The sequence below is a fragment of the Prionailurus viverrinus genome, chromosome A2, assembly GCF_022837055.1.
Source record: "Prionailurus viverrinus isolate Anna chromosome A2, UM_Priviv_1.0, whole genome shotgun sequence".
NCBI lineage: Eukaryota > Metazoa > Chordata > Mammalia > Carnivora > Felidae > Prionailurus > Prionailurus viverrinus.
Window position 1 is genome coordinate 59,837,483 of NC_062562.1, and position 23,200 is coordinate 59,860,682.

The following is a 23,200-nucleotide window of genomic DNA, read 5'->3' on the forward strand; positions in this document are numbered from 1 at the left end:
GCTTTTACTTAAAAGGACCTGGCTGTCACTTCTTGTTCCTATTTACATCTGATTTCTCCCAAAGCGGGGGAGTTGGAGGTGGAGAGAGGGAGCTGCGGTGTTCTTAGAACGCGCACCTGTTGGGGCAGCTGGGAGGCTCCGTCGGTTAAGCGTCCAATTCTTGGTTTCGGCTTAGGTCATGATCTCATGGTTCGCGAGTTCAGGCCCCACGTCAGGCTCTGTGATGACAGCGTGGAACCTGCTTGGGATTCTGTCTCTCTCCTGCTCACACACACATTCTCTTTCTCAGAATAAAACAACAGAAACAGAAAGCAAGCATGTGTCGTGCTCAAGAGGAAGCTCTAGGTTTGGCAGGCTTCTCACTGAAAGGTCTGAAACTTTCCTCAAAGAGTCGTTAAAAACCATTTGTGAAGCTGAAGAGCCTGGTTTAGTTGCTTGCCACTCAGTTTTAGCCTCTTGACAGGAATCCGGTTTTCGCTGGCATCTTAGTGATTCAAATTCGACAGATTCTATTTTTTTCCCTTTCAGGCAGATTTCAAACTGATGTGTGATAACGCGATGACCTACAACAGACCAGACACCGTGTACTACAGGTAGACCAAGAAGATCCTTCACACAGGCTTTAAGATGAGCAAAGTAAGAAACCCACGGCAGCAGGGAGCCACAGAGACGTGAGTTCCCCTCTGTCTCGATGCCTACACAGAGCCCCACCCCCACTGACTGACATGCTTCCACCAGTCCATCACTGGCAGTGGCGCGGAGCTTCTGCTCTAGGGTACACATCCCAGGCCACCCTCCCCTCCAGGTGCTCTCTCTCTCTCTCTCTCTCTCTCTCTCTCTGCTCCTGCGCCAGCTGGAACGTCTTCTTTAGGGTTGGTGGAAAGTGCTGGATCTGTTGATCTAAGTGTGGGTGTCTGATGGATTGCAGCCAGACTGTGATTTGTTTTACGTGGCTGCCTCACTGAGTCCAGACAGGACGTCTTAGCCATCCAGAGTGGCTTCCCAGATCTGTCCCACGAGCCAGGTTGCATGTGTCACGCATCTAGGACCAGTGCCTTGTACCTGATCAGCCTGTAGGTGAGGTGAGGGCCACTGTGCCCTCTGGCCCGTCCCCCTCTGCCAGCCCCGAGTGCTCCCAGCCAGTTGGCCGCGCCTGTGGTGCTGAGTCCCACCTACACCTGCCGCGGTAGCGCCATGGGAGCCCGCTGTTAGGCCAGGCGAGGCTGCTGCTGTCCACATCCAACCCATCGCCATGGCGCCTCGGCTGTGAGGCAGAGGTAAAGGCCTGCTGCTCTGTCCTTTTTGATCCTAGGAGCGGCTGTTAGCTCTGAAGCACAGCATGTCGTTTATGCAGGACATGGATTTTTCTCAGCAGGCAGATCTTCGGGGCAACGAAGACACAGCTTTTGAGGAGCTCGTTCCTGAAGCAGCACCTGTACAAGTTGAAACTGCCAAGGAATCCAAAAGGAAGTAGAGAAGTTATCAGGTATCGGGAAACGCACCTCAGGAATGTGAGTGAGGGTGAGCCTGTGCTGGCGCCCGTGTCTGCGGACCCCCCCCCCCCACCCACCCCACCTGCTGGAAGGAGCCTGGTCCCCAGAGGCTGCATGTGAGCTCTGGTCTCAGATGTTTCCAGGCAGCTGGCCGGCAACCTGGACCAGCCGGGCCTTGTCACGCTAACGGACCTGGGGGCACAAGGGCTGGACCGCCCCTGCCAGCCATACGCAGGCTCTGTTCCAGGTGTGACACTGCTGTTCCCATATGTGTGTTGCAGTGATTGTTGGCCCTTCACTCTGAAGAAGTTCCCTCCTATGCAGGACACTTGGTGGCCTGGCTTGGCTGTCCCTGGGCGGGGGACATAGCTGTGCTGTGTTAGGCAAGTGACACGCTTTGGGCGGGGCTTCATTCTCATCATACCCGACCCCCCCAACTCCTGCAGCCATCCACCCTGGGCCAGGGAGGGGGTGCTTCTTGCAGGCTTGGGATCCGCAGGCAGAATTTGCTCCCACAGCTCCTTGGATGGAATCTGTCCATGTGCTTCTGGAACCTTCCACAGGAGAGACCACATCCGTTGGGTGCTGCACCCAGCGACCCTTGGCTGTTCAAATAAAGCTCTTCTCTGTGTGGGGTCTGAGGCCACCTGCCGAAGGCTCGGGATGCCCCTTTTGCCTCATGACCTGTGCTCCCAGCTCACCCTTGTTTCTGGTGTCTCCACGCTCCATGGAGCTTTGCTTCTTTTTCCAACGGTGCCTCGAATGACATTGTGAGTAGTGAGGTTGCCGTCAGGTTGCTCTTAGATCGACTCAGGTGTGCAGCTGAGACACGAGACACCTCCAGCGGCCGTTTGGGTCTCCCTTGCTGTTCGTGGAGGCCTCGCGTATTGCTGCAGTTACAGCCATGAGGACAGGGTCAAGGAGTACTTCATGCCTCTGCTCCCAGCCCATGGTGACCTTGGGGAGTGGTAGGGACTGACTGTGGTGAGGTGGGAGCAGCACGTGCCCCGGTGACATGTGTGGTGTTCTTGCCTCGCAGCTGCACGTTTGAGCTGGAAGGAAGTGCTTGCAGCCTGACTGACAGCACGGCAGAGGAGCACGTGCCGGCCTTGGTGGAGCACGCAGCTGACGAGGCTCGGGACAGGATCAGCCGGCTCTCACAGGGGGCAAGGTAGCGTCAGGGGTGTCAGGGCAGAGCTCGTGTCCCGCAGGCTCTCTTTGGGTCCTGTCACCAGCTCCATCTCTGGGGTGCCTCGCGAGCAGGACCCTCCCAGAAGTGGTGTGTGTTACGGGGTCGCTGCAGGCAGGCTCGCCCCGTAGTGGGGATGTTGCCCACCGGCGGATGGACGTCAGGCCTGCCAGTCATCTGCGCTGCAGCCTCCCTCTTCTCCTGGTTGCTTGTGTCTCTGTACGCCTCTGCAGGACCTACACGAGGCACAGGCAGAGCGCAGGGGCTCCTGGCTGTCCTCCAACCTCAGCTCCCTGTCCAACACCTCCCCCTCCAGTAGGGACCAGCACCACCTGGGTAAGGTGGCCCCGGGACTTTGTGGGCTGCTCCCTCTGCAGGGTGCCCCTGCCCCTGGGGCGCTGAGACCGCCCTCTAGTCGGGCAGCTGCACGGGGCTGAAGCGTGTGAGTGGAAGTCACTTGGGGTTAGGAATCGTGGGGAGTGGCCGTGAGACATGGCCGGCCCTGCGTCATGAGGAGCCCCAGCTGGCTACACCCCAGGGACCTTGGAAGGGGCAGAACGAGCCTCAGACGCTGAGTTCAACTCGGGGAACGTTTGTTTCTTTCTGCCATTCCCGATTTTAGTCCTAACACAGAGTGTCAACGAGTGTGTCGATCCTCCGGGGCCCTGAGGGGAGAGCAGGCGGCCTGGGGCCTTCTGTGTTTACTGAGACAGAGCGGGCAGGTGTGTGGGCCCCACCGGGATTTCAGTCCCACCAGGAAGGGAACCAAACGCTTCCTGGCTCCTTGAATTTACTCCCTTACTTCCCCATGCTGCTGTTGTAGTTCCCAGATAGAAGGTCGGGCTCGCGAAATATGTCTTGACGTTGTGGGCTCGGGGGTGCTCGTCCATGGTGGAGGTTTGGCTGAGTAACAAGCGGGCTCTATGGCTGAGTTGTGGTTTCACTAACCGCCGTCACTAGGACACGTTTTCGGCCCGGTGTGAACCGCGACGTGTGTGTGGATCCACTGTGTGAACACCTGTCTTTCCCACAATTGCAGGAAGTCCTTCTGGCCTCAGCATCGGGGAGCAGCCAGAGGTGACCCACGACCCATACGAATTTCTTCACTTTCCAGAACCTGCAGCCTCTGCAAAGAGCTAGCCTTGTAGATAGACTTCCGTTAGTTTTTTATTTTTTTATTTGTGTGTACAGAGTTTTTGTCGTGAGACAGAGACTTTCGTTTTGTCCCCTCTGGCGTGCGGGAAGCAGCCCCGGGGAGGTGGGGAGGTGTCTCTGGCATCATGTCAGCCACACGCGGATCCCGTGTTTCTGTGGGTAGCCCCGTGAATCCTGGACAGTGGACAGCACACATACAGGTGTGTGACTGGGTGGGGTTGAGCCGTTGTGCTTTGTCTCTTGAGCTTTGAGGGGTCTGTAAAGCTCCTCTCTGTGTCTGGCCGGGACATACCATCCTGCCCCAGCTTCCTTCCCGAGCACCCCCTGGGAGGCAAGAGATGCCCACGTTGAGGGTCCTGTGTGCTGTTTGCCCTGCCCGCCCTCCCCGCAGTCCCCACATTTCCGAAGCAGGTCATGGCGGGGCCGCACCCTCCTGGCCTGGGATAGGCTCTGTGCTGGGCGAGGCCTGCCTTCTGCTGGAAGCTGACACTGCCCCCTGACGACAGTGATGTGCTGTGTCCATAGACTTTTTTAATCTGGATGTGTTTACTGGATGCTTGTTTACATTTGCAAAATGTAGAGATCTCAATAAAATACAGAGCGATTGCATGTAATTGTTTGCAGCCCCATAGGTGTCCACTTCTTTGTTTGTTTTTTTTAATTTTCTTCAACGTTTATATTTGACAGAGAGCACAAGAGAGGGAGGGGCCGAGAGAGAGGGAGACACAGAAACGGAAGCAGCTCCAGGCTCCGAGCTGCCAGCTAAGAGCCCGACATGGGGCTGGAACTTACAAACCGTGGGATCATGACCTGAGCCGCAGTCGGACGCTCAACCACCCTGAGCCCCCCAGGCACCCCTGTAAGTGTCCACTTCCAAGTGACTTTTCAGCAAGAACCTTTGTCACAGGAGGTCAGCAGCGTCCGTTCCGGCTGCTCACCCTCTCGCGTTTACTCTGTGTCTGGCCCCGTTCTCCGCCCGCAGTGTGTCTCTCTTACCCACCCTGCACAACTTCCAGGTGGCTTCCTTTTTGAAAACAGAATTGGAAGGGCGCCTGGGCGGCTCTGTCATTTAAGCGTCCCACTCGTGATCTTGGCTCTGGTCATGATCTCCCGGTTCGTGGGTTCAAGCCCCATGTCGAGCTCTGTGCTGACAGTGCGGAGCCTGCTTGGGAGTCTCTCTTTCCCCCTCTGCTCCTCCCCTACTTGTACGCACATGCGCACACTTCTTTCTCTCTCAAAATAAATAAACTTCAAAATATTAAAACAAAACAAGATTGGCGCTTCTGTCACCTCACAGGGCAGAGTGAATCCTGGGGGAAGGGGGTATGTGTGACAGAGGCAGTGGACAGCACGACGTCCCCCGGCCCACAAGTGCCACGGGGTGGGCCAGCCCTGCTGGCCACTGCCTGCTGCACTGGTAGGGCGCCTTGGGAACCTCAGGAGAAGGGGAGCAAAACATTGCATAGCTGAGGCGTCAGGAAGCCGTGGCAGGTGCCAGCAAAGGAGCAAGTCCCCAGGAGGACAGACCCCACGGTCAGGCTGCTCCTTCCTGGGTGTGTCACACACAGCCGTGAAGGGGGGACCTGGAGCTTGGGGCGCCTCCCTGGGCTTGCTGCCCCAGGAAAGCTGGCAGGATCCAGGTCAGAACCCACAGGTGCTCTTGGTGGTCAGAATAACTGGGGGCAGGTGGCCTGAGAGGGGGAGTGTCCCTCAGAGCCACAGTGGCCACGTGTCAGCCACGGATGCATGGGAGCACCGCAGCACCTCAACCATGCTGTCGACTCTCCAGGAAGGGGCTGTGAGGGCAGACAGTGCCAGGTGATGGGGGTCCATCTTGCTGCCTTTTCTGTGGGAAGCCACACTCCAAACAAGACCAGTGAGGTGGAGAGTGTGCACATGTGTGAGTGTTGCACGCTTGTGCAGTCTCGTATGTGCATCTGTGTGCACATGAGTACGTGTGACATGTGAGCATATGTGTGAGCACGCATGTGCACATGTTTATTCTGGTGCACGGGTGTGCACATGCACATTGTGCTAGTGCATGTGTGAGCACGTGTGTGAGCATGTGTGTGAGTCAATGTCCGTACATGTGTGAGCACATGTGTTGGCGTGTGTGTGTTGGTGCCTGTGTGTGTGCACGTGAGTGCCAGCGCCTACCTGTCCCACACTCCACCTCACTCCTCCGCCATCCCTGCCCCCAGCCCCAGTGCTGACCCTTTGGGGGTTGGGTGCTTAGGTGTGTGCGCAGCGGGATTGCAGCAGGCCCGTAACAGAGCTTGTGAATGACCTTCCTGTCAGGCAGGTTGAGGATCACACTCGGTGGAGTGCTCTGTGCACCCTAAAACTAGGGGGGAGTCTGTGTTGAGGGAAGGGGACACTGGGCTGCAGTAGAGGGGACAAGAGTGGGTTGCAGAGTGGGGCCCACAGAGTGGGGCCCACAGCACAGAGTGGGGCCCATTAGAATTTTAGGGCATGCGGTTGTGCGTGGGAAAAGTCCTGGTCGTCCCGGGCGGGGGTTACGGCTCTGGTTTTTAGTCTGTTTCTTAGTGTTGTAGCTTCTGAAGTTTTTCTCATGGAGCGAAGATGTCTCTTTTGGAGGCACATTTCTCATAGGTGTGAGTGGCTGAGGTCACCGTGGCTCCAGGTCAGCCAGGAGGCCCGACCAACCTGCAGACTCGGGGGACCCCTGGGGTAGTGCCTCCCCTGCCCCACTCCCTGGTGCCTCTTTCAGGGTCTGCCGAGTGGAGGGGTTGAGGCCACAGGCCCCAGAAAAAACCCCAGCGAGGGGCCAGCAGCCTGCACACAGGCGTATCTGGGGAAGCCCGTTCTATGCAGAAGGCCGACACCTTGCTCGTCTTCATTTACCGAAAAGCACTTTCAAGCGCTGTAAAGACTAAACTTTGCCGCAGCTTGAGCTCTGCCAGTGGGAGTGGTGGCCTCACAGCCAACACTCACATGCCGTGTCAGACGTGGCGGCTCAAAAGTGAGTGCACTGTGGGAGGCCCGCACTCTGGTGGGTGCCCTGCCCTGAACTTGAACTGTGTTCAGTTGCTGGCATCTCCCACCATCCACGGCCTCTGCTGTGCCGATGGCTGTGCTCTTGGGGGTCTGAGACCCTGGTCAAGCAGCCTGTCGTCTGCCCTGGGTCTCTGGTGGCATGTTGGCCTGGCCCGGGGTAGCGCTGTGGACAGTGGTGGCCGGCAGGCCTGGGCACGGGATTCCCTGGGATGTGGTTCCAGGTGGAGGTTAGCACGCAGAGCTGTGCGGGCCCCAGCCCGGGGCTGCCCACAGGCGGGTGCTGGTGTGCAGGGCCCTTCAGGGGCAGCCGCTCTCCCCTCCCCCGCCCGGCCATCGGCCTCCAGCACCCTCATTCCCTGCGGCCCCTCATCCTGGGCCCCATCTCCTCTCGCCCGCCTGTGGTCAGACAAAGCTGCCAGGATCAGCGTCCCTGTCATCCCCAGGGACTCTTTGCTTCTGAAGATCGCTCTGCATGGTGTGTTGGGCCAAAGGGGGTATGTGTTGAGGACTTGGAAGCCCAGGTAGTCAGGCTAGATGTAGGAATGACCCGGACCAGCAGTTGGCCCCACCCCAGCCACGGGGGCCTTCTCTGCAGGGTGTCCCCAGCTGGCTGTGGGGGCCCCGGGCCTTCTCTACAGGGTGTCTGTAGCTGGACCTGCCCTGCCCCCCGTTGGCTGTGGGGGCCCCACGGTGGGGCCGGCCCTGGCTTTATGTGGCGCCTTGGGCTCCATCATTGCCACAGCAACTGGGCCTTTGTTGTTTCTCAGGCCTGGGCCGAGTGAGACTGTGATCCTCAGTCCTGCCTGGACTGTTAACCAGGAAGGAAGTGGAGCGGGTTCTGTCTCCCAGAGAGGTAGGTGTCTCCTGCTTCTACTGTGACCAGAGAACTCAGAAGCACAACCTGTGCGCATCCCCAAGCAAGACACAGAATGAAATAATGATTCAGGGGCTGTCAGGACCTGTGTCAGGTTTCAGAAGGTCCCGTTTGCCAGGCTGTGATATCATAAACACGCAGGTGTGCCCAGGACGGCCTGTTCAGAGAGCATGGTGTGACGGTGTCTGTCTGGCAGGGGGCAGGGTCACCATCCACAGTCACACTGGGCCAGTGCAGCAGCCTCTGCTCGAAGCTTCTGTGAGTCGGCCATGTTTGTGTTGGGGACGTGGAGGTGACGATGGTCTTGTGGGAGCATTGCGGCTCCAACACATCTCACACCAAAACCTGGACTAAACCCTTAGGAGTAACGAAAAACGAATGTCAGGAACTGAGCTTGGGCTAAGAGGGGACCCAGGCCCCACCGAGTCTGCCCAAGAGGGAGATCGTTAGGTTCCCTTCCTGCAGGCTGAATCCAGAGGAACAGTCCTGGCATTTGCGGAAGGAGTAGACGGGGGACTGGCTCAGATCTGGTGGGGGTGGGGGTGGGGTGGTTAGGAGGTCGTCTAGGGAGTGACACCAGCACAGGCTCCAAAGGCAAGAGATGGCCATTAGCGGAGGGGGTGGGGAACGACGTGGCTCCAGTCCGAGGAAATAGCATGAGAAAGGTGAGGAACGAGAAATGAGTCAAGAAATCTTGTGTGCCTATGCTGTGTGTGTGCGTGCGTGTGTGTGTTTGTGGTGTGTGTCTATGTTGCGTGTGTGTCTTGTGTGTGTGCTGTACGCGTGGTGCATGTGTATGTCTCTGTGGTGTGTGTTCCACACGTGTATGCGCTCTATGGTGTATGTGTGTGGTACGTCACGCATGTGGTATGTGCGGTGTGTTGCGTGTGCACGTGTGTTCCGTGTGTGGTGTGTGAGCGTGAGCATGTGGATGGACGTGCCCGCACGGGTGTCTTGTGCACACACGGAGCCCACGTTAACTGTGCCGTCTGGTCTCGGCAGGAGTCGGGAACCCGTGCGTTTGTTGGTAACTGTGTATTTGTCCTGGTGAGAGCTGCTGGAATCTTCTGAGACTGAAAAACCAAACCAGAAGATCCAAGGGGGTGTTCGAGCCGAACACCTGCCCCGCCAGGGGGCCCGGGGCGAGGCCCCTGCTACCACCTGCAGCTGTTCTCTCCAGACCCCCCGGCTCACCAGAGCCCACGTGACTGCGGAGCCCGCGGGGCCCGACTTTGGTGGTGCCCACCACAGCCACTCCTGGTGACTGGGTAAGTGTGCACCTCCCGCCGCGGCTGCTTGGGCCGTGTGCGTGGTTGTGACCTCACACTCATGGCGCTGTGGTCCTGCCCCAGGGACCAAGGCTGCGCTCACCCTCCGCGGAGTGTTGCTCTTGGTGCCACTTTGAGATTGGCTGCAGGGAAGCTTTCGGGGGGCCTCCGAGGAGTGCTGCTGCGGTGCCCCCACACGTGCACTCTCAGTCCCATGTTCCCGTGACACTTTGGCTGTCTTTGTTCGGGTTCAAAGTACTTTCAGAACTTGAAAACTCGCTCTGTTTCAAGTTTTACCAAATCCAATGCCAGCTGCAACCTCAGTGTTTCCACGTCAGTGATACCATTTCTGTCCTGGGAAGCCCCGTAGGATGTGGCCCACCCTTGCCTTCCACGGGCTCCTGGGCTGACATGCGCCCTCCCGTGCCTTCCCTGTGCCCTCGTGTCCTCTCCGCACCCCCTCGCTCCTTCGACAAGATAAGTGCTGTCTCCACTGCCATCCTCCATGGCACTTCCAATTTCTCCCACATCCCTGCTTCACCTCCCTGTGCCAAGGTCTGTGGTTACACCCTAGAGCCCACCTCCCCGTTAGTGGGGTTTGGTTTTCAGAAGCATCCTTCCCATTGGCCGGTACTTCCATCCAAATGTTGTTTTCGTGCGGGAATTGTGTCGTTTGTAACACAGGGTGCCTTTCTGTGCTCCAACCCCCGGGGTGCTGGCCTCGCCGTCCATGTGGGATGGTCTCTGTGGTCCCCCAGGGGTCTCACTGATCAGGTAAGCCCTGCCTGGCCCCACACCCCGAGAAGAGTGTCAGAAATCCACCCTAATGAGGCAAAGTCCCCAGGACCCTCGGCTCTGCCGGGGGCGGCTGTGATGTGGCTCACCTTCTCCAACAGACTGACACCTGGCCAGAAGTGGCCACGGCTCCCTCCCAGCCCCTCAGCTCGGCCTGGGTGTCCCCAGAGTGCCCAGAGACCCCAGAAGCCCCTTGGTCAGCAGGCCTTTGTTCTGGAGCAGGAACGTCCTCAAGGGAAACTTGCAGAAGATTCCCTGAGGATTTCAGCACACAGAAGTGTCGCGTGGTCATAGGGTCTGCTTTTCCTGCAACCTTTTCCTCGGTGTCCCTGGGGGTGGGGGTGGCCCTCCACCCGTCTTGCAGATGGATCTGTGCAGCCGGAGCCAGAGAGGGGCCCTGCGGGAAGCCAGCAGGAAACAGGCCTCGCCCCGCCGCTGGTCCAGAGTGAATGGCTGGTCGTGGCCCCTGCACACCTTCCAGGTGGTGGCCTGGACCATACTGTTCATCTTGGCCTTCACCAACTTCTGTATCTTCGTCCCCTTGCTGCCACCTAAGTGGAACTTGATCATGTATGGTGTATCCTTCACTGTGGGAGCAGTGCCTGCTGTCCCAGGGAGGCTCCCCACGGGCCCTGCCCCAGATCTGGCTCGGGGCCCTGCCATGCCTACCAGCCATGGGTCCGCACCCTGTTCTGCGACCCCACTCCCCCTCTTTACCCCAGACACCCGCCATGGCCACGCTGCCTGAAATCTTACGTTTGTTCTCTGTGTGGCTCACTGGCTTGGGGCTGGGGCTAAAAGCACAGGAGTGTCTGCTGCTTGCCTGCTGTCAGTGCAGGGAGAGCACGCCTGGGGTCCAGGGTCTTTGGGGTGAGGCAGGCAGCCTGGACGACAGGAAAGGGTCGCACAGGGGTCACAGGGATGGCTCAGAAACTGAAGGCTGAGTCCCAGGGATTCACATGGCGTTCGTTCTCAGGGTCTGGGGTGCCCCATGCGGGCCCCACTTGTCTGCAGGTCTGCAGTGGGCTGGGTCAGGCTGGCTGGTGGGGGAACCACGCCAGGGGTGCAAGGAAGACACCGATTATAACCGTGTCCCTTCTTGCAACAAGTGAGTCTGGTGACGGGTGTTGGCCGGGCCTGGAGTGGCCGAGGCCAGAGAGAAAACCTGCCGGCTGCGAGGAGCCACACAGTGGGGACTGTGAACCCCGTGGTGGCCTTGAAAGGAGGTTCCAGACATGTCACCAGAGTAGGCTTCAGGCCAGGTGGGCAGGCATCAGGGACGCACTTGGGGCTGACGCGCAGGCCCCGTGGTGGAGCGTGGCAGGTGCAGCCGAGTGCTCCTCCCCTGGCCAGGCGGGCATCGCCAGCCTAGCCCCCTCCTCACACCTCACTCTGTGAGTGACGGACCTCAGTTCCGCCAGCGCATCCGTGCTCTGGGGGCCACCGCTGGCCAACCCCACCAGTGAGCCTGGGCGTCCCCCATGGCCTGATGTGCAAGCCTGCTGCCCCCTGCCCAGAGCCACGCAGCCCCTGATCTGGCCGGCCTCCCCCCGTGGGGCCCTCAGGGTGTCTGATCCAGCGGCACAGAGCCGGGAATGTGGGTCCTGTGTGTCTGAATGCAGCTGCCCCACTTCTAGGCCTGTGGCCCAGGGTTGGCGACGCTAGGTGGGGCCTCCAAAGCCAACATCCCACGCCCCACATCACCCCGTGTAACTTGTGTCTTTCACACACACAAGAGGATGGGCAGAAGTCGGCCAGCCTTGTAGATTTCTCCACTGGTCCCCAAAACCTGCTTTGTCGGGATTTTAAATCCAGAATCCAGTCACAATTCACGCTTTGCATGTGGCAAGGGGTCTCCTCTCTCTGTCCCAGCACAAAGGCCTGCAGTGCCCGACCCACGACTTCCTGGTCAGAATGGCGCTCTCACTGGGACTCGCACCACAGGAAACATCTCCCAGTTCTGAGAGGGAGCCCTCTCTCGTTCTGGGACCAGAAGCCCTCAGTGTTGGCAGGGGCCAGCTCCGGGGAGGGCTAGTTCCTGGCCTCCTTGCAGCATCCAGCTGCCCCTCTATCTGTATCCTAACCTCCGTCCCTGACCGTGGGTTTGCGTTCTGGGTTCTAATCCGTTGTCTCCCTTCTCCCTTCGCCGTGGCTCAGCCTGTTCTGGGGCCTTCTCGAGCTGCCTCGTGTTCTCTGTGCAGGGAGCACTCTGAGAACTCACCTGCTTTGGGGCCCAGAGGGCGCCCTGAGCTCACTTGCACACCCTTTCTCCCAGGAGCCCCTGGCTGGCCCCAAGTCCCAGGTTCTGGCTGGCTTCCTTTCCCCCAGGCTCCGAAGCGCTTGGCCACCGGGGGGCACCAGCGTCGTTCGGCCCTGCAGGGGCTGCTGCCCCAGGAGGGAGGGCAGGGTCTCCTTTGCACCTCCAGAAGGCAAAGCAGAGGAGGCGGACCCCTGGTTCCCGGCTGACCTCAGAGGCCAGCTTCCCCCACCGCCCTGCCCCTGTGAAGGGCCCAGAGGGTCCCTGTGCTGAGGGACTGGCCTCTGATGTGACCCGTCTTAGTCCCAGGGCCTGCGCCGTGGCCAGGCAAAACCCCTGGTTAGGTTAGCCTCAGTGACTGCAGGGCTGGTGGCGGGTGGTGGGAGCTCTGGGGGGCGCCTCACCCCTTCCTGCCGCAGAACCTGAAGGACCCGAAAGGAAGGTCAGGAGGGCATGTGTCCTGGGCTGGCGGAGCTGTGTTTACCAAACACAGATTGTCTCTAAGGGGATGAGGCCTCGAGGGCAGGGCCTGGCCTTCTGCATCTGGAGACCTCCTACCCTGTCCCTTTTACTTTTTGTTATTCTCTGCAACCTGAGAGACACCCATAACCCGGGCATCTGAATGTGGGGGCAGAACTTTGGTGTGGTGCCCACCTGCTGACACTTCTCAGCCAAGTGGCTGATGATGTGAACGGCCAGGCAAAACGAGGTGGCCTTTTGCTCACCCGTGACACTCCCACGGGTGACCTGTCATGAACCCGTGTTCGTGCTTAAGGGGGCTTGCCCACCACATGGTGGGGGGCTGCCCCTCTGTTCCTGGGGGACACGTTCTGGGAGTGGCCTGGCCACTGGCACCTGCAGGGTTGGGACATGTGGGGAAAATCAGGCTCAGGTCAGGGGCATTGCTGCCTCCAGTTTGAGGCTATAGTGCAGGCCACGCTGCCCCTACAATGTCTCCAAGGGCCCCAACGCCTCAGTCCCTCCCCCATACTTTGCCTGCCTATTTCTGATGCGACAGAGGAAGGGGCCTTCCTGTTGCACCTCTTGTCCTGGGTCGGACCCCTCTGCTCAGGACCTGCTCCCGCTGCCCCAGTAACCACACAAACAGTGCTTGCCTCCAGCCAGCACCTCAGGCTTCAGGGAATAGGTGCAGGGAGATGGCATACCAGCACTGTGTTGGTGTCTCCAGCTGTGATGGCAAAGCCTGACCAGACCCCTGACCACCCGGCCACAGCCCCATACCCTGAATGGGACAGCAGAGCAGGGGAGGCTCAGGCCTTACCCAGCCCTGCAGGGTCCGGTGGCCACAGGAAGGGCCTTGGTGTCACCACAACACCACTTATGTGGCACTGAGTGATCTGGTCAGTCTCGTGCCCCCGTGCAGGTCCCCCAGGGCCCTGCTGGTTCTCAGCCACCCTTCCACTCACCCCTGGCCTGGGCACCAGCTTGGGCTGATCCTCGTGGCCCTCAGCTCATTCTCATCTGCCCTCCTCCTGCCCTCCTCCTGCCCTCCTCCTGCCCTCCTCCCCCAGCAGGGCTGGGTCCCCATCGCCTCCATGCCTTCATCTGGCAGCCTGAGCCCTGGGTCTGCACGTGGTGCCTAGAGGCTGGAGGGCGAGGGAGGAATGAGCGATTTGGGCCAGAAGCAGCCTCCCACTCAGGCTAGTGCATTGTGGAGGCAGGACCCCGCCTGTCAGCTCCAGGCTGCTCAGAGGCGGAATCAGAGGCTGCTGGCAGGTCTGAGGAGGACCCCCCGAGGGGGCTTCCCGCAGGCCTGAGCAGTAGCCCCAGCCCCCTGCTCCGAACCCCCACCCCTGTCAAATCCCGGCAGAACCCCGTGCACCCATGGCTTCGCCTCCCAGGCTGGGTCATTTCCCCCAACCACACCCGGGAACCCAACCTGTAAACCCTGAACCCTCCCATTCAGCACTGGTCCTGGGAAGCAGGGCAGGGCTGACAGGGAGGCGGCTTCCACCTCTTCTGTTTGGTTTCCAAGGGGACAGACAGTGTGTTGGTCCCGAAGGGGAGGATGAGGGTGGGAGCCCGGGGACTGGTTTTACCCTGGGTGCCACGGCGGGAGTGGGTGCCAGAGAGCCTGAGGGGCCTAGGGGCGAGGAGAGACAAGATGGGACCCAGACAGACCGTGCAGACTGGCTGTGTGAGCCCTCCCTGCTCCCCTCCTTCATTTTTTGATGATACACTGTCTTCTTCGCCCGACGCACGTGCTCTGAGCATCTCTGCTGCCCAAAGAACCCCCACGACTTCGGCACCCAGCGTGGTGGCCGCTGGCCCCTGAAGGCCTTCCCTTGCTGCCTCGGTGAAGCGCGGGGTCCACACCCTCAGGCCGTAAGCAGGCGCCTCCAGGGTCCTGCTTCTAGTTTGAGCGGGCACCTTCGCCGTGTTGACCAGGCCTGCCTGCACGTTCCTTGACACACTCACGCCCAGGTGACTGGTGGGCTTTTCTGTTTCTACTTCGTGGTCCACTTGCTTGCTGTTTGCATCGATCCTGCTGAAACCAACGTACGGCTCAAGAACTACTTGGAGCCCGTACCCATTTTTGATCCATCCAAACACACGCGTGTCATCGAGAACCAATATTGCCACCTGTGTGAGGTCACCGTGTAAGTGCCCAGGGTGTGGGAGCAGGCAGCCCCGAGGGCACGGCCCCTGCCGTGTGGACCCGTCCCCTCTCCGTGCTGTGCACAGGCAGGTCCTGCCCCGGCCTTTCTGTTTTCACGCAGCTGACCGGTGCTGCTTTCCTTGAATGACCAGCAGTGGCCCTGAGACACGCAGGACCCCTCACCCATCTAAGGGCTCAGATGAGTCTCAGCCCCCCCACCGGAACCCCACCTGGGCTAGTCAGAGCCCTGAGGGCTCAGCAGGCAGCCTGAGAGGGAGGCCTGTGGCTCAGGATGGGAGCTGGTGGCACAGTGTGGCAGGCGTGTCTGAGGGAAGATAACCCCCCTGGGGCCTGGTCTTCCCTGCCACCTGTCTCTCCTTTCTGACCCTGTCTTCCTCCCACACATGCTGCTAACGGGCTGCTCATGTGAATTCTTCCTTCTAGGAGCCAGAAGGCTAAACACTGTGGGGCCTGCAACAAGTGTGTCTTTGACTTTGACCACCATTGCAAATGGCTTAACAACTGTGTAGGGGGCAGGAATTACAGGTGAGGGGCTGGAGGGGGAGGTCCGGGAGGGAGGGGCAGAGTCCTGGGGGAGGGAGAGGGAGACCAAGCAGGGAAGAGGGAAAAGGGCATTGCAGGGGCCGGGGGTGGGGAAGGGAGGAGGGACCTCGAAGTGGGGAGAGGTGAGGTCCTGGTGGAGAGAGAGGAGGTCCTTGGCAGGGGGGAGGGGTGGGGTGCTAGGGAAGGAGAAAGTGAAAGGACTGGGGGAGGGAGGGGGATTGGTCAGGGGGAGGGGGGAGGGGGCCCGGAGAGAGGGGTCCTGCAGGCTGGGGGCCTCATGGGTAAGGGGGTGGGGGCCACAGGCAGTGGGGGGAGTCACATGCTGTCCCCAGCACAGCGGTCCTTAACGTCTTTCTGTTCTCCTTGTCTGGCTCTGAAATGTGTTGGCCTGGAGCCCCTTCCGAATGTGGAGGCCCAGCCCCATCCAGAGGGGCTCAGGCTGAGCTGACTTGTCCTTGACCCGCTGGCCTGGACCCGGGCGCTTTCTCCTGGGAGGCCGTCAGAGCACAGAGGATGTGGGCCGAGGCTGCACTGGGAGCAGGTGTTCAGTCCTGCACGGGCTTTGCCAGGACCCCATGTGCTAGGGCCCAGGCTGTGAGTGGCCAAGAAAGTCGCAGGGGCTCCCCCAGCTAGTTCAGAGTGGCCTTTGCCGGCTCATGGCGCTGCAAGGGGTTCCACTGCTCACCCACCACTCATAGCAGGTGTGCTCCGTGCAGCCTGGTCATGGAGCGTCATGGTCTGTGCTCTGTGCAGCCCGGTCCAGGAGTGTTGTGGTCTGTGCTCCGGGCAGCCTTGTCCAGGAGGGTTGTGCTCCATGCAGCCCGGTCCAGGAGGGTTGTGCTCCATGCAGCCTGGTCCAGGAGGGCTGTGCTCCATGCAGCCTAGTCCAGGAGGGTTATGCTCCAGGCAGCCACCGGTCCAGGAGGGTTGTGGTCTGTGCTCCGGGAAGCCCGGTCCAGGAGCGTTGTGGTCTGTGCTCCGGGAAGCCTGGTTCAGGAGGGCCATGCTCCGTGCAGCCCTGTCAAGAAATGCTCCACTTGTTCAGGCTTCAAAAGCGTTGCTGCTTTGAGCAGAAGGAAATGCAAAGCTGTCATCATTAGAAAAGTCAAATGAGAATTGGGGGCCTGGGAGCCCTCATGTCGCCCTCTCCACTACAGAGGAGGAGCCCCAGGCCAGCTGGAGGGGGGGGGGCTGCCTCCTCACGGTAGCAGGGCTCTCTTCTCTCCCCCAGATGCTCCTCTTAAGGTCTTGGTGCCACAGGCTGGTCGCCTTGAGGTCTGGTCGGCTGTCTGGGATGGGGGAGGGTGTGTGGCCCTGCCACTGAGGAGGACCAAGCTGACCGGGCCCCACAGGGCACACAGGGTGGAGTTCCGAGGTCCTGACAGTGGCCTCCGGGCACAAAAGGCTGCAGAAGTTCCTGGTGGGGACGGCTGGGCCCCAGGAGCCCTCCTATCCACTGGGCAGTGGCAGCAGCAAGGAGTGTGTGCAGAAGTGAGGGAGGGCACCATGTGCGCGGGGGTCTTGGTGAGGGCATGGCCACCCCTGTCCACGTGGAGTCCCAGACTCCCTCCTGTCCCTTCCACCGTCAGGCAGAGAAAGCAAGAGGAAATGACTACATTTACAAGACGAGTTGGCCAAAACAGTTGGCAAAGTGTGATAAGCTCCTGAGAGGACGTGCCTTCACAGGGGAAGTGCCCGGACTGGGTGCTGAGGCACCACAGACACAGGAGTCAGAGACGACAGCGACGTTTCTGGCCCCGAACATGCAGTTGGACAGGCTTTGGCCCTCACCCTGCCGGGAGGGCCGCCTCCGGCCTGGTGCCAGCAGCACCGGATGGCCGAGGGCCTTCTGCTGCGGGGTGGGCCCGTCGGCTGGAACAGCTGCACCGCACACCACAGGCTCCCTGGGAACCAGAGCCAGGTGTGGGGCCAGGTTTGTGCCCCCTGCACCTCGGGGACACACAGGACACGTGCCCTCCAGGGCCTTTGACAAGGGGCCACAATGCAGGCTGCCCTCCACATCCACATGACCCTTTGAGGACATTCTCGTTTTAGCTCTCTGCCTAAAGATGTGTTAAAAAAACAAAAACAAACCTCAAGATGTTCTGGAAAAGAATAATGGAGTCAGATAAATTTCAGCTGGATAAAAGACACTGCTGAAGATTGAAAATGCTAAAGAAACAGTTTCCTTAAATATCACCACGGTAGAAAGCCCAAAGGAAGACCTTGCAGCAGGAGATTATTCCAAGAATTGCTGACCAGAATTTAATTTTTTGATGGTTAGATTGTTCTCTGTGTCCTGAGCACAGGCAAGAGGACAGGAGTGATTCTGGTCTAATGCCAAAGCACAAGATGTCACTTGTGCACAGAGGTGTGCACAGGCCCCGGGAGGGTGTGTGGAGATGATGCACTGTGGGCCGCTGGCCGGCCAGGCGCCCGTCCCAGCACCCCTGCTTCCCCGACCTGCTGGGCTTCCATGCTTCTGGATGGAAGCACAGCACCCAGGATCCCGTGCAACATGGGGGGCAGGGGTGGTGGTCCCGATCCTGACCCGGCGGAGCCCTGGTGAGCAGTAGCGGCGTGCGGAGGAAGCTGCAGGCAGCCCGACCCGCCTGGAGCCTCCGTGTGCCCACCTGGGAGCCAGGCCAGGCCCTTCTCACTGCCGCGTGGGGGTGGGAAGGGGGCACAGAAACTGGTGGTGCCCTCAGGGCGTCCCCTGGGGATCTCGGGTGCCAGGAGACAGGAAGAAGGCTGGGCCTTGGGTTCGGGGTCAGGGGCACCTTGCCCAGCCCTGAGTCTGGCTCTGCCCCCCGCAGATATTTCTTCAGCTCCGTGGTTTCCGCCTCGGCCATCCTGCTCTGCCTGATCACCATCCTGCTGTACATCTTCATCCAGTACTCAGTCAACCCGGAGGTGCTGCGCACTCATCCCCTGTATGAAGGTACGGCGGGGCGGGGGGTGGGGGGGCTCCTCTCTGGCATTGCTTTCTCTTGGGTCACTCGTGGTGGTAGCCTCTCCCTCCAGCTGTCTTTCAGGGAAAGCTCTCCTTCTGGGGGATGTCAGTCTGGCCCGCCCCTAGCTGGGTGAGCTGTGGGGCCGGGCAGGAGGGCAGCAGTCCCCCAGGGACCAGAAGGCAGGTTTGGGGCCCCGTGCCCATCACCCAGTAGTTGGTCTTGGCAGGGAGCAGGGTGGGGCAGGAGGGCAGGGCTGCCTGGGGAAGGTGCTGGGTGGTGTGTGGCTGCAGGTGTCTGCTGAGCGGCTCCAGGAACCTGGCCTTGGGAACACATGTGCCTCAAAGGTCTGTCCATCACTGCGCAACCCCGGGCCTGTGACCGTGACCTTATTTGGAGAGAGGGTCCTCCCAGATGTGATTAAGGATCCTGAGATGATCATGGGTTACCTGGCAATGTGTGGGATCCTGGATCCAGTGAAAACATCCTTCTAAGAGACTGGAGGGACATGGCCACAAGCCAAGGGGTGCCTGGAGCCCCAGAAGCTGGAAGATCCAAGGACAGATCCTCCCCCATGGCCTCGGAGGGAGACGGGCCCTGCAACACCCTGACTTCGGGGCTTCATCTCTGCTGTTGAAACTGCCTGGTCTATGGCCATCAGTCACAGCAGCCCTGGACACTGACACAGGGAGAACCCCAAGCGGAGCACCACATGTGTCTGTCCTGAGTGTTTGGGGACCTCAGCCCTCAGGGTTCAGAGCAAAGCTTCCTTTCCCGGTCCAGGCCTCTCTCCAGAGCACGTCACGGCCATGCCCTCTTCCTGGAAGGGCACCATGCCCTGTGCACCTTCATCCCAAGGCCTTCAGTGCACCTGGGCTGGATGGGCCGTGGTGGGATGGGCCATCTGACCTGCACCTGCTCCGGAGTGCATCCTGGCTATTTCCATGGTAAAAGGGAACAGTGGGAGTCTCAGCGAGACCCGGCCCTGCTCAGCGGGAAGAGCCGCCTGCGCTCTGCACACAGCCAGCTGGAGGTCTCCGCCTGCCATCCTTCCTGACATTCTCCACACGTGGCCTGAGCAGAGGGGCTGGCCGGTGACCGCCGCCTCAGAACAGTCACCGGTGGGCACTGGGGATTCCCTGCGAAGGTCCTCCCGGCCACGGGGCCTCTCATTGCCCCAACACACTCTGAAATGCGGCTCGCACATGGTAAGCAGCAGCCTCAGCGCACCCGAGTTCCATAGCACATGTCCTTACTTCCTCCCAATGTGGGCGTCAGCTGGGCCCTCGCTGCCACGCGCTGGCAGAACAGAGGGCAGCCTGGTCTCCGAAGGTGCTTCTCTCTGGGAACTTGCCCGCTCCAGAACCATCGTGGATGTGCTGCACATGAATGCCTGATGACTGAGGCAATCTCCTGGGTTTGCTGTTCCAGAAGATTCCATGGGGCTGCTTACCCGCCAGTTCCCTGGGGCACTTTGGTCTCATTGGTGGGAATTCATCAAGACATCACCGGCTAAGGGGACAAGCATGTGGCCGGCCACCCCATGGTACATCCAGCCTCATGCACACTGCGCCGCAGCCCCCGAGGCACACAGCGGGCCTGGCAGCCACTTTCCATGCCACGTAAAGGACTGGAATCAGTACCTCCCAGACTCCGTGGTGGGATGAGAGCATTTCAGCTGGATTCCATCTCCATGGGCCTGCCTGCAGATTCCTCAGTGCTTTCCTCACACCGGAGTTCAGAAGTGTCAACAGCCCTTGGGGCCCAGATGACCAAGTCCTGGAAATGTCCCAAGGCGCTGGCTACTGCCTTGCAGTTCCCTGTGAGGGTGGCTGACTGAGAACAGGGAGGGCCTGGCACAGTGGCATGGCCCTTGGGACAGGGTGGGAGTTCAGCCAGGCAGGGGGTCAGGCTCTGCAACCCGGACCCTTAGTTATCCTCTCCCAGCCTCACCTTCCAGACCCGTAAAGTGGGGCTGTGACACCCACCTCAGTCAGGGGGCTGCAAGGGCACCTGGGTGAGGTAGGGCACACACTGGGGTGGGGGAGGGGCTTCCTTGGGCTGCTCACCCTCCCCCACCTCCCAAGGAGGGGCTGGCCATGCCCCAGGTGCTGGATGCATGCATGTCTCCCTTGCCTCCGCAGATGTGCCCAAGGACACTTGGCTGCTGTTCCTTCCTTTTTTCCCTGTAAAGACGAAGGCCCTGGTGGTCCTGGGCATTGGGGTGTTCGTCCTGCTGCTGTCTGCCCTCAGCCTCCTGATGTCTGGATACCTGTTCATCTTCCACCTCTTCTTAAGTATGTGTCCTGACCCCCACTCCAGTCTCTGTCCCTTGCGTTCCCACGTGGCCCAAGACAAGGTCTGCCGGCCCCTGCTAGAAACAAGCACATCAGACAAATGACAGGAAGAGACACCCCTAGAGGGACAGCAGGGCTCATTCTGCTCTGAGGCCTGCAGAGGCCACGAGAGGGACTAGGAGTAAGTTAGATAAGGGAGCAGAACGTGTGAGGCAGGAACAGGCACCATTGAGAAAAGAACGGGGGATTTAGAGAAGCACCAAGTCCTAACAATGAAAAATAGTGAGCCAGCGACAGGGTATCTGCTGACCCAGCTTGCTGCAGGGACACTGGCCGTTTCCTGGAGTCCACGCGGCACTGCGTGCAGCAGGCCCCACCACGCCGTGGCCCAGGGGAGGGCATGAATTCTCTCTGTGGCTTCTGCAAGGGAGAAGGTGGCAGCGGGGGCCCTATGTGGCTGCCAGAGCGGGTCTGGCACAGGGAGTGTCCTCAGCAGAGCCAGGGCCGGAATCAGCACCCGGAGCCAGAGGTGGGTCAGCCCAGGCCCTTATCCTAAAAGCTTCCACGCACTGGCCAATGGGGACAAGGGTGAATTTGGGGACAGTGCCCCAGCTGCAGCATACAGTACAGCCAGCAGGTGGCAAGCTGGGCAGGTCCAGAAGTCCACTGCGGCCACTCAGGACAGACGGATGTGAGACTGGAGAACAGGTCCACGGGACAGATGGCCAATGGGAGATCCAGGCACAGGGACCAGAGTGCCCCAACCCAAGCAACAGGGAGGGTGGTGGTGCCACACTCACTGTGGGGGTAGGGGAGGGAGATGCACACGGAGCTTATGGCTCAAGGTGCTGTTTACAAGGTATTTGGACAGCAAAGCACAGACTTCCAGAAAAAGTTGGGATATTAGCTACTGTTATAATAAACTTACCCCGCTTGAAGTAACAGAGTTATCACCTTGCAGTCTCTGTGGGTCATGGGTTCAGCATAGCTTAGCTGGGTCCACTGGCCCTGCTCGGCCACAAGGCTTCCTCCAGGTGTGAGGAAGGGCTGTGGTCTCCTCCGACTGGGACCCACGTTTAGGTTCAACGCCAGGGTGTTGGCAGGCCAGTTCCTGGCCTCAGTTCCCCGTGAGCTGTTGGCCGGTGCCTCCTCCCACCAGGACACTCCAGCACGAGGGGGCAGCCGGCCTTTTGTAGCCCAGTCATGGAAGCGACGCCCCTCACCTCTTGTGCAAGGCGCTGGGGCCACCCACTCTCCAAGGGATGGCGTGACACAAATACCCTGAGGTGGGGGGTAGGGGCTGCTGGGGGGCCTGTCAGAAGCTGTGGGCAGCTGGATGCCTCTTTGAAGTTTGGGGGAAGGACATCCTGACACTGCAGCACGAGTGGAGTGCAGCATTGGTGAGGGCAAGACCTCCCAGGAAGATGCACAGATGTCTGGTACCAGCAGCAGGGGTGTGGGGAAAGCCGCCTCCACACAAGCGGGGGACAGAGCATCCCAAAGACCAGCGGCCCCGGGCTGCTGTGTTGACGCCTAGTGTCGCTGGAGGGGACACGGCAGACACTCATTCAGTGCACACCGCACTCTGGCCTCCCTCCCCAGCCACATCTCCTCTCGTTACTGTCAGATGAAGGTGTTTACTCAAAACTCAGGACGAGTGTGAGCTCTGGGGAACACGCAGTGTGTACTTGCCACCTGATGGTGATGGCAGCCATCCCTGCAATCCCTGCCAGAGAACTAGTGTTTTCTCGAGCATGTGGCCAGATGCAAATTATGCCCTCACACAGGTTCTGGGGGAGGTGGGAGAACCAGTAAGAGCCAGGTGTAGTTCATCAGGAAGCCAAAGCAAACACAGACAGATGCCCTTGTACAAACCACCCAGGGAAGGGAACAGGCTCCACGCGGGTGTGGGGGGCAGCCCACCTTCCGCCTGCCCCTCCAGCTGCAATTAGGCTTCTGTGGGTGGCCCTTATCCCTTTCCAGAAATAATTAGAAGCCATCTGTCCTCGTGTTTGTTGGTTTTAGGGAGAGAAGTGGGAGGATTGGTGCCTCTGCTGAAGCAGGCACAGAACCCGTTTCGTGGACGGTGCTGTCTGTTGACAGACCCGGGTCTCAGATGTCCTTTCAGTGACCTGGGGTGCTTCTGCCACAGTGCCGGAGCCAGCGTCCGGGGCCACACTGGTTTTGTGGGCCTGGAAGGCCGCAGGGTAGCTGTTCCTGGGACGGGGCGCCAGCAGCCTTGGGGCTGTGACGAGCTACTGCTTGCCTCCCACAGGCCAGGTGGGCCCCGGGGCAGCCATGCAGCAGCCCCCCAGCGCCCCAGGTTAGGAGGCAGCTCCTGGCATCCTGGGGGGAAGCCCTGGAAGACCGGGTTGTGGCCTGTGGGCCACTCTGCCCGCCTGCGTAATTGTAACTGCCTGTTTCTGCCTTTCTCCTCTCTAGTGTTCAAGAAGTTGAGCACATATGAGTATGTGATACAGAAACGCTATCAAAACATTCCAAAAGTTCCAGCAGGGAGGCAAGAGCTGTCCTTCAAAATAAGCATGCCACAGGTAGCGGGTGCCCCTCTGCTTCACCATCTGCGCTATCCAGGCCTGGGGCAGCGCCCAGTGTCACCTTGCAGCTGGAACTTCTCACAGTCCTTTGCTTCTGTGTTGGCACAATTCTCTGATTCTGTGTGTGTGTGTGTGTGCACGTTGTGTGATGCAGTGCAGGTGTA

The 23,200-nt window shown here is 59.9% G+C and overlaps 1 protein-coding gene and 1 long non-coding RNA gene across 2 annotated transcripts in view; both read left to right on the forward strand.

The window, feature by feature from the left end:
- The first annotated feature begins 638 nt into the window (after nt 1-638).
- On the forward strand, nt 639-4,472 carry LOC125159614 (uncharacterized). The gene is made up of 4 exons (XR_007149846.1): nt 639-1,277; nt 1,376-1,486; nt 2,533-2,664; nt 3,722-4,472. It is a non-coding gene; the product is annotated as an uncharacterized LOC125159614 (long non-coding RNA).
- Nucleotides 4,473-9,005: 4,533 nt separating this feature from the next.
- LOC125153304 (palmitoyltransferase ZDHHC1-like) overlaps nt 9,006-23,200 on the forward strand; it is a 37,411-nt gene continuing 23,216 nt past the window's right edge. Inside the window, exons 1-7 of the mRNA XM_047836360.1 lie at nt 9,006-9,771; nt 10,157-10,369; nt 14,495-14,670; nt 15,114-15,215; nt 18,050-18,174; nt 20,329-20,481; nt 22,924-23,033. Of these exons, the coding sequence (XP_047692316.1) occupies nt 9,409-9,771; nt 10,157-10,369; nt 14,495-14,670; nt 15,114-15,215; nt 18,050-18,174; nt 20,329-20,481; nt 22,924-23,033 (1,242 nt within the window). The 5' untranslated portion in view covers nt 9,006-9,408. The remainder of the gene's footprint in view (nt 9,772-10,156; nt 10,370-14,494; nt 14,671-15,113; nt 15,216-18,049; nt 18,175-20,328; nt 20,482-22,923; nt 23,034-23,200) is intronic.